The 10,000-nt window shown below is 39.0% G+C and overlaps 1 protein-coding gene across 11 annotated transcripts in view; it reads left to right on the forward strand.

Annotated features, from left to right (window-relative positions):
• LOC125042308 (vacuolar protein sorting-associated protein 13D-like) overlaps positions 1 to 10,000 on the forward strand; it is a 64,874-nt gene that overhangs the window by 8,007 nt on the left and 46,867 nt on the right. For all 11 annotated transcript variants that reach the window (XM_047637827.1, XM_047637826.1, XM_047637836.1 and 8 more), the window contains exons 5-24: positions 1 to 74; positions 915 to 1,032; positions 1,182 to 2,158; positions 2,371 to 2,485; positions 2,746 to 2,948; positions 3,067 to 3,216; positions 3,507 to 3,579; positions 3,778 to 3,964; positions 4,178 to 4,325; positions 4,510 to 4,592; positions 4,709 to 4,916; positions 6,060 to 6,225; positions 6,393 to 6,571; positions 6,768 to 6,910; positions 7,159 to 7,395; positions 7,623 to 7,964; positions 8,373 to 8,497; positions 8,648 to 8,768; positions 9,134 to 9,326; positions 9,525 to 9,707. The exon at positions 1 to 74 is cut by the window's left edge and continues 51 nt beyond it. In XM_047637827.1, the coding sequence (XP_047493783.1) occupies positions 1 to 74; positions 915 to 1,032; positions 1,182 to 2,158; positions 2,371 to 2,485; positions 2,746 to 2,948; positions 3,067 to 3,216; positions 3,507 to 3,579; positions 3,778 to 3,964; positions 4,178 to 4,325; positions 4,510 to 4,592; positions 4,709 to 4,916; positions 6,060 to 6,225; positions 6,393 to 6,571; positions 6,768 to 6,910; positions 7,159 to 7,395; positions 7,623 to 7,964; positions 8,373 to 8,497; positions 8,648 to 8,768; positions 9,134 to 9,326; positions 9,525 to 9,707 (4,025 nt within the window). The remainder of the gene's footprint in view (positions 75 to 914; positions 1,033 to 1,181; positions 2,159 to 2,370; positions 2,486 to 2,745; positions 2,949 to 3,066; positions 3,217 to 3,506; positions 3,580 to 3,777; positions 3,965 to 4,177; positions 4,326 to 4,509; positions 4,593 to 4,708; positions 4,917 to 6,059; positions 6,226 to 6,392; positions 6,572 to 6,767; positions 6,911 to 7,158; positions 7,396 to 7,622; positions 7,965 to 8,372; positions 8,498 to 8,647; positions 8,769 to 9,133; positions 9,327 to 9,524; positions 9,708 to 10,000) is intronic.

Below are 10,000 nucleotides of genomic sequence, written 5' to 3' on the forward strand. Positions count from 1 at the left end.
GGGCAGGTGTTTGCTTGTGGACTCACCATAGACTCCCTCGCTCTCCAGAGTTCAGACGACCATTGGATTCCCAGGTCAATATCTCATCAATCAGTCTGACATTTTTATTTCTACTGTATTTTAGAGACAGTAGTGTATGGTCTTTGATTTTTTTTCCCTTTTTTTCAAGTGGAATAAAAGTCATGCTTTGGTGTATTTATTTCATTGTGGATTGTTCATTTTAGTTAGATGAATTCTAAGGTAGATTAGATAATTAGATTAAGATATTAGAGTATATTGATATTGGGTTTGGGTGCCTCTCACCTGGTGGATGGACCAAAATTTAGGCATTAGACTTCCTTGAGTGGCGGGTTTCCCGTGTGTGTTAAGGCTCACAGATGGTACAATCTACCGTCATGGAGCGGTGAAAATCCTGTTCACGATCGAATTCCTTCCTGAAGGCCCACTCAGTCAATCTTCCTTTAAGCGTTTTGAGCACCCATGACAAGATGTCCCTATTACTTGCCACTTGGCATCAATTTCACATGGCAAGATGTTCCTATCACCTGCCCCTCAGCCAATTTTTTTTCCATGACGAATTGTTCCTGTGACCTGTTCTTCAGCCAAATTTTTTCATGTCAAGACATCATCTATGTCACCTGGGTCTAATGGGTTAAAGAAAGAAAGATAGGTTGGTAGGTAGGTAGGTAGGTAGGTAGGTAGGTAGGTAGGTAGGTAGGTAGGTAGATAGATAGATAGATAGATAGATAGATAGATAGATAGATAGATAGATAGATAGATAGATAGATAGATAGATAGATAGATAGATAGATAGATAGATAGATAGATAGATAGATAGATAGATAGATAGATAGATTGACTGATTGATTGATGAATGGATAAACAGGATTTAACTTTTGACTTTTATTTTCCAGATTTGTGTATGGTGGAAATACCAAAATGGCATACAAATTGCTTGAACTGCAAAATATGGGGATATACTGGGATACAACAGCTGAAGTTTATAGCAACATGTCTTTGGGTGAATTAGCAGTAAGTTTCCGAATCTTTATTGATGCTTGATGATTTTGATGCTTGTTTCTGTATTAGTAGATAGGAGTAAGATATACTAATGTGTAAATTAGTTGATATATGATTTTGAAGATTGAACTACAGTTCCTTCCTTGGCTCTCTCCCAACAGGCACACATGTTATCGGCAATTGGGAAGCGTGATCATGAATATATCCTAACACCAGTGAGTGCAACAGCTTGTGTGAAGCGCAACCTGAGTGAGGCTCCTCTGCGGTCACGGTCATCACCTCGCTTAACATGTGACCTCAAGCTAGAAAAATTCCCTCTGAGTCTGATAGATTCTCAGTATCGTCAGGCTGTGAAATGGAACAAGGAATATGATCGTTTAGAAAAAGCTCGTCACTATAGGAAATGGAGACCTACATGCACAGTGAAAGAAAACCCATATGACTGGTGGCAGTATGCTATTCAGTCCCATCTTGATAAAATCCACCGGCGCTACGCAGGAAGGAACTGGACTGCAGCCCAACAAAGAGCAAGGGACATTGTTACATATGTGAATGTTTACAGTGATCACCTCAGGAACCCTGCAACTGTTCTGACAGAGCACAAAGCCCACCAGCTAAAGATTGAGCAGGAGCTGGAATTTTTGGAACTCCAAGCACTTCGAGAGATGGCAATGGAGAAGGTGGCAAAAGAACAAGAAGCTTCTCGTACTAGTGCATCCCCCCCTCCCCCTCCCATGAGCCCAATGGAGACAGAAGAGCCCACGTCCCCTACTCAGAGTGGTGAGGGCATCCTACACCGCTGGTTCCCTATGTGGGGTGGATGGTATTCATCGGACACTGAGCCCACTTCCCCAACAACACCTCCAGAAGACCAGCAGGTGCTAGAGGCCCCAGAGGTGGAGCCCAAGACTTCATTAGCAATAGAATCTCCTCAAGGCTCCAAAGAATCTGATAAGCAGGTGTCAGGATCCCTTGAAGAAGAAATCCTTTATGTACTATCAGACAGTGTGGAGAACAACACATTCATGAAGAGAGATGCTGTGTTTTGTCAGCTGAGCTTCACCTTGAAGCAAGGCATTTTCTCGCTCTCCTCAAAGAAGCCACCATCCCCTGGGTCATCCACAGAGGGGAAGGAAAAGTGAGTCTTTTATGTTACTTTTATTGTATTTGTTATGGTTTACCAGAAAATAGGTTGTAAACCTTTGTATGATGTGAAAGATATTATCCATTTCAAAAGTTTATTTAGAGACATGCAAAATGTAAATGTAGAACTGTCTAATAAGTGTTTAGTTTTCCAGGGATTGTATATACTATGTATTTACAATACATTGTTCTTATTCTCTGAAACAGAATGGAACTGTTTGAGTTGGAGTTTGCAAATGTGAAGATGGCCCTAGAATCACGTCCTAGAAGCAAATCATATAAATTTGACATTGAACTAGGTTCTTTGAACTTAAAGGACAAGGTATGAATTACATAATTTTGTAAATTTATAATGATCATGATAGTTGGAAGCTAATATGGTTAGAATAGGTTAGATGTCTATTTTGGTTTGGTTTGGTCACCTGTATCATAAAGTTATTCTCTATGATACAGGTAATGCATTTGCTCATAGTGGTAATTTGAGGTTTTTCCAAACCATTCAGTATTACATTACTGGATTTATCCAGGTCATTATAAATACTTTTGTTTTAGCAAAGGGACTGATAACACCTTGTATTGCAGGTCACAGAGGACTCTGCTTTCCCTCTGCTGGTGTCCCCTCAGACCCGAGACTCTGGTTCTGGCCTTAAGGCAGCCATGTCACGAACTTCGACCATGTATGCAAAACTGACTACCATGATATCTCCATCACAGAACAAGACTGAAGGCCCCTTGTTTTCTCTCACTTATGAATCTCGACCTTTTAATTCCCGAGCAGATCATAGGTGGGTTCCCTTTGATTTTTCTTTATTCTCTGGTATTTTTTATTGCTTTCAAGTTTTGCTTTCAGCTTTGAGACTTGCTTTTATGACTGAAGGTAATATTTATTCTCTTTATATCCAGGCTGATTGTCAGTTCCACATCCTTGGATATTGTGTACAATCCATCAGCCTTGGAAGTCATAAGTAATTTCTTCACAACACCCTACCAAAAGAAAGAGGGTTATGGCCAATCAGCACAAATGACGGCCCTCACTACAGCTGCAAAGAAAAGGTAAGGATTTTTTGTTTAAGATATAGTGAAGATAGTGATGTAAAGGATTCATGTTGAACAAATTTTGATTACCTCTATGAAGGGAATAACAGAAAACATTTGGATATGCCATTAGCATTTTTACCATATGGTTCTGAAGAAACAGTGTTATAAAAATTCCTTCAAAATATTCATGCATTGTCGGTGCTTTGCTTAGTTGGTTTATTGATGAAGATACAGATTGTGTCTTTCAAGAAGTGACTATAGTGAGAAGTGTTTTGTTTTGTGTCTAATTTATTTTCCTTGAACAGATATGAAGAACTGAAGGAACAGACTAAACAAGAGTTGAAGAGGAACTGGGATCAGATTATGGATGGAAGTCTTGTAAGTACAAATTAGGGATATGTAATACAAAATTAAACTATTCCAAATTTTAGGAGAACAAATGACTTTTACACATTCTTGTCATAGTAAGTTTATATAGAAAAATTCCTGTTTTGTTTTGAATTAGGAAACAATGCCAAAGAAAGCTGCTTAGAGACAATTGCATTCTAGCTGCTACTACTCATTTCTTATATGCAGATGATGAGGAAACGCTGGGACATCAAATTGGACATATCAGCACCACAGATCATCATGCCGGAGCATTTCAAAGATCGCAATGCAATGCTGGTTGTGCTTGACTTCGGAAAGCTGATCTTTTGCTCAGCTCAGCCGTTGTCTCAGACAAAGCTTAATGATGAACTGGATACTGTCAGTGACGACGAAGGTACTTTTATCAATTTATTCTGATATGTAATGACAGAAGGAAATGACACACATGATAAAATTTGCTATTGGTGATTAATATATTTATATTTATTTCAAGTTCACTGATATTTTTCTTTGAATGAATTGGTTTTGGGCTGTCAAGTTCTTATTGGCAAGTTTTAGTTCTTGTCTTTATTAGGTCTACCTTTAAACTTGTACTTTTGTATGTCAGATGAATTTGCAACACCTTGTTCCACCCCTGATGAGTTGGAAACGATGTCCTTGGATGGAACTAAAGAGGGGTTGGAAAGGAAGTCCTCTTTGCCAGACAAGCAAGCCATGTTCTCCGAGTCTGATTTGCACGACCGGATTTACGATAGGTAATGGGTAGAAGCTTGCTCTAGGAATTTTTAAAAGTTTCTTGTTATTCTTTCATTCATTGTTTCTGTATTTTATCCATGAAAATTCATGTATAGCATGAGCAGATATCATAGAAAATCTAATGAGTTGTTTTTAAAGATCATTACATTTTACTATAATTTATAAATGGCCATTGCTTTGTAGGTATGATCTACGACTCTGTGATATGCAAGTGCTAGTTGGAAAAGTACGAGATAATTGGCGATTTGCCTACCTGAAAGGCACAGGTGAGTTCATACATTTTTTGTGGAGTTATTGAAGTGATACAGGAAAAGATCTTTACTATAGGAAACAATAATGTTCATGACTGAATCTGATTTTTATATCAAACTTTACTTTGCAGGACAAATGCATGTCTTAGACAGATTCAGCATCAACTTGCAGCTGGAGAGACGTGTAGTAGCCATGCCAGATGCACAACAGCAGTGGCCCAGTGCCACACTGTCTGGTACCTTACCAAGTCTGGTGGTCCATGTTAATGAGCAGAAAGTACAAGCTTTGAGGACAATGATATCTCAGTTCTGTAGTGATCATGTGGCAAAACCTGTCCGGTTAGTAATTCTTGTCTACAGTAACTTTAGTAGCTTTGATGAAGTTAGGCAGTAGAGTAAGGGTTCTAATCTTCTTGTTTCCTTGTACCCTTGGGCATTCTGTAAATGGGTTTCACTCTGACCGTAAGACTAAGGCTGAAAATATGATAAAATTATAGCAATTAGATATTTTTCATATGCTATATGAGGACATCATACCATTGTGAACAGTGAGAAAGGAAACTATATGAATTGATTCAATATTGAGATTTGTGCCATACCTGTTCTATACACTAGTCTTGATTAATCAGTTTGTAAGTAAATGAAGCTAGATGAAAGCATTTTCAAGATAGTTAACCCAATGCCAACGGGCATGATGTGTACGTATGTGCTATAACCACTCTGAGTTACTTGTTTGATTGTTTTTACACATAGATGGCTACACTTGTACTAAGTCACCAATGAGCCAATTACAAGTACTGCCTGTCTCACCCGTTTACCCTATTCTTTGATTTACAAAAATATTTTAATTTATCTTATTTTGCTGTTACTAATGCTTATAACATTATAGTAATTATAATGTCTATAATAAAAATAACACCATTGATATTCATAGCGCTAGTAAAAAATACATTTTTCAACCAATTCAAATCAGGTAAGGTCACAAGGTCTACTAATTGACTCCTTTGTGGCTAAGCACTAGCAGAGCCATCTATGTGCAGAGACATTTCACAAAAATATAGAAAATGAGCACATTATTTTCCCTAGTTTTTAATTCATTTTCCCTGGTGGCATTGGGTTAAACTCCAGCAGTAAATGTACCTCAGGTTGGGAGCCTTACTGTAGAGACTTAATTTTTTTGGTTCTATGTGCTTATAATAGTTGATTTTTATGAAATTCAAGAGCTCTCTAGTTTAAGATTAAATATGTTTATTCAAGGTTATACACTGAAGCATGCCCTGAAGTTCATTATTAATTATTTTTTGTTCGATAAAAGACCTAGCATTTTCTTAGCCCCATTTGATCAATATTATTTCCATTCTGAGTGACAAAAAAGAGTATAGAACACTTGTAATAGATATGTGTAATCCAACAAGAAGAGTTATAGGAAATGAAGAAAAAATGATCAAAGTTCGATAATAGATCTTTTGTTTTAATTCCCAGGGTGGATTCAACAGACTCGGACACTGTTACTGGAGCAATGAGTAGGTCTAGTACTCTGACCATTGATGACCAGACATTGGAGGACCTGAGCAAGGGAAGCTCCTCCCCAACGGATGAGGGCAAACTGTTGGTAGTACAGTTCACAGTTGATAAGATGTCCTTGGAGGTTAGTCTCATCTGTAGTGAGTTCAGTCACTGTTATTGAGCTGTAATGGCCTTTTGCCAAGAGATATGATCAATGGTTTTGATCTCTAGTGACCCAAAAATTGGAGGAAAGAGCAAATGTTCCTGCAGAATCGATCATAAGCTTATGTACTTTTAATATCTCTACAGCTGCAGTCTCGTGGAAGGAGCATTGCAGAATTACAGGTCACTGGAGTGAGAGCCAATCTTAACAAGCGCCCCTTTGATAGCACAGTCACACTCAGTGTGCACTCCCTCCTCCTGGTGGATGCCTTACAGACCTTTGGACCTGACTTTGAGTTGCTTGTTGCCAGTCATAAGCATGTCAGGTAAATTTAGTTGTTAGATAATTAAATGATATAGATTATTGGAATAATTTAATACACTGAATACAGTAGTAAAATAAATGAAACAGTGCATGAAATATTGATATGTGATAGTTAAATGCCCATGATTTTGAGTGATGTTGCTTTTCAATATTAATTTGGAATTGATATTGACATGCATAATGTTGTACCCTGTCAGTATGGACAGTGTGAGTGGTAGCTTACTGGACAGCGAGCCATGTTCGCCCACATCACCTGCCTCCCCAGACCACAATGCACCCTTCAAGCCCACCTCTCCAGTGACCCTTAGTCAGGCTATATCTTCATATGCAGCCTCAAGAGGTTAGTGGAAAGAAATTTCTTTTGTATTGTGCAAGTAAAGAGATTTTATTGTGAATTCAAGTCTTGTAATTTTGGATAACTGATTATGCTGGAGAAATGTTTAGGATATTCTTTTACTGAAAAGATCTTAAATTAGGAGTTGTAACCTCCTCTGAGCTTAAATAAAAAAAAAAAAATCATATATAAAGGTACTTAGTATTTGAAATCTAATTTGTCCTTACATGAACTTGATTTCTGTTTTTTTCCAGCACTGCTTATACCAGCCCAGTCTCCGCCTCAGACCTCTCGGAACCTCTCCACCCCCCCTCTTGTTAGCTCCCCCAGCTTTGGTGGCATAGGCAGTGGACCCCAGCTGATGGAGAATCGTGATGCAGAGGCCCTTATTACACTAGAAGTCACCTATGTGTCGTCAGAATGCCCATCACAACAGGGGGCCGGAGCATTGCTGCTTGCATCTGTTCAGTTCAATACCTTGGATATCATAGGTAAGGACTTAGGTCTGTCGTTAATGGGAACTTCAGCCAGGTATAAAGATGCTAGATAAAGATAAAACAACATTTTTTAAATTCTGTTTTTCATTCTATGGAATGTCAGTGGTTCAGTATTTGGCATGCTTTGCTGGACACATCTTAGGATTCTTGAAAAGAGGAATAAATGTCTTGAAACAAAGTTTTCCATAGTAAATAATTTGTGCGAATACCTTTCTCTGCAGCCAACCAGGAAACAGTGGTTGAACTGGTTGGCTTCGTGCACCAGCTCTTCCCACATCAGCCCGCCTCGTCATCTTCACGCTTCCATACCCACATGGCCAGTGCAGCCCCTATGAGCCCCAGTGCCACCATGTCACCAGAGAAAGAGGAGCAAGGTGGCCTCTCCCATGCTACAAGCATGTATTATGTAGCTCCCCAGAAGAGCCCTGTGCGTGCAGAGGTCAGCTTTGACTTCCACAAACTGACTGTTCTCCTTCTCAGAGGGGTTTATAAGGACAAGGAACTGGTGGGCAGGAAAGTGTGCACTGCAGTCCTTTCTGATGCTAAAATACAGGCAACTGTTGGTGAGTATGATTGTTTACTTGGGCAAAGAAGTCTATTGCACTCTGGCTATCAGTGGATGAATTTATGAAAGCCACTGATAGGTTTTCATTTTATGCTAAGATTACATCATTAACCCAATGGCGACGGGTCACGGCTATTGCCTGTCATAACAATACGCACGATGTGCGGCGTGCGGCTGTCCGCAGCGGCGCCGCGCCAAAACGCCCCGAGGCAATGATTCGGCTTGATGGACCGATATCACGCGCTCAGAGTCGGCGCGCTGCCGCCGTTCGCCAGAGCGTAGAGTTTTTTTTAATTTGCTATACCCGGCGCCATTGGGTTAAGTGTCTGGTATGCAGCTTTGGGAATGGGAATTTTATTTTATATATTGTCTTTTCAATTCTGTTATCTGTCTTTTTTTTTCTTAGAAAATGACATCTTGACAGTGGAAGGATCATTAGGTGGGTTCCAAGTGCGCGATGTGACTCCAGAAGGCAATAAGCATCAGTGCATTATAAGCGTTGGCCAAGACCCCATAGTTGAGCGCTCACAGGTAAACTTCATTCCAGTTTGTTTTGTGAGATTACATATATTCTGATTGAAAACTAAGTAATTTTATGTTTATATCTTGTTATTTTATAAGAATCATTATGTATTGAAACCATGGATTGTAATTTGCTCATACATGTTATTAATGTTACAGGATCTGTTTTCTCGGTTGAATAGTGACATCTACCGCTCATACTCACAATCAGATAGTGCAGCAAGGGCCTTCAGCTTTACTGTTATCCGACCAGTGGCATTCTCAAGCTCCAGTACGCAGAGTAAGAAAATATTTGGTCATAATTTTTTTCTTCTATGGTCAAGATTTCATTAGATTTTTGTGTTTAGGTGACATGAATATATTGCTTCTATTTAACAAAATATACAAAAGGTAATACGAAAGGTAAACCATCATTGGTATCATGCAAAAAAAGTAGGATTTAACCCCTTGCTGACGGGTCATGCGCTTGAGGCATCATAACAAACTGCTCGAGCTGTGGAGTGCGGCGACAGGCCAAAGTGCTATGAGTTTATAAAAAAAAAATTCTTCACCCATCAGTAAAGAGTTAATGAGGGACAGAAAGAGAACAAGACAGAGAGAAAATGTAATCAGGATCAAAAAGCTCATGGTAATTTGATGTTTCAGGATATTTACCTTCACCTGATGATGAAAATCTGACAGTCAAGCTGCGACTAGCTTCTGTCTGTTACACCCACTCACCCCACTTCCTTCTTGAGTTGCGCTCATGTGCTACAGAGTTCAAACAGTACATGGCCCGTGTTGCATCATCCATCAAACACGCAGCAACAGAAATGGCCATGGGTCTAGTGAGTAAGCGGTAGGTAAAGATGTGTGGTTTGTCATAGATAAATTATATTAGTAATGATAAATGCATTTATGAAAAAAGATATCAGAGCAGGATTATTGAATTTTCACTGCCGAGTAGTATGAGTGCGAATTATTAGGGTTGGTTAGAATCATCCAAGTAGAGAGAAATATTATCACATTAAGTGATTAAATCTGGTTTGTTTTTCAGAATTGAGTCCTTTGTAAATCTGTCAGGTAGCGCCTGGGAGGCTTCACCTCGTCATCGACGCAGGATGAGTGTCTCACATTCTACTGACACCCTAAACCTGCCTGCTCCTCCTCCAGCATCAGCCTCAGGGTCAAGGTTCAGTCCAGCCCATGAGGAGAGTACAGAGTTACCATTTTCTCTCAAGTAAGAACTCTTGTCTACATTGTTATTCTCTTCTCATGGTTGTCAGAAAATTCATGCTGTGATTTTATCAATTATGGTGTAGGTTGATTTCTAGTGGAGCTTTAATTTTTATTACTCAAGATGAAATGTTCATTGTGAAACTTTAAAGACATGAAAGACAAATACTTATTTTATTCTTAATCATGTTTTTTAATTGCATATTGTCTGTAGCTTATGTCCTGCCAACCTGAGAGTTCTCATGTAGGAAATTATTCATGATACTCATGATCATTGGATTCTTGGTGTCAATCAGT

Source organism: Penaeus chinensis, chromosome 32 (assembly GCF_019202785.1).
Source record: "Penaeus chinensis breed Huanghai No. 1 chromosome 32, ASM1920278v2, whole genome shotgun sequence".
Classification (NCBI taxonomy): domain Eukaryota; kingdom Metazoa; phylum Arthropoda; class Malacostraca; order Decapoda; family Penaeidae; genus Penaeus; species Penaeus chinensis.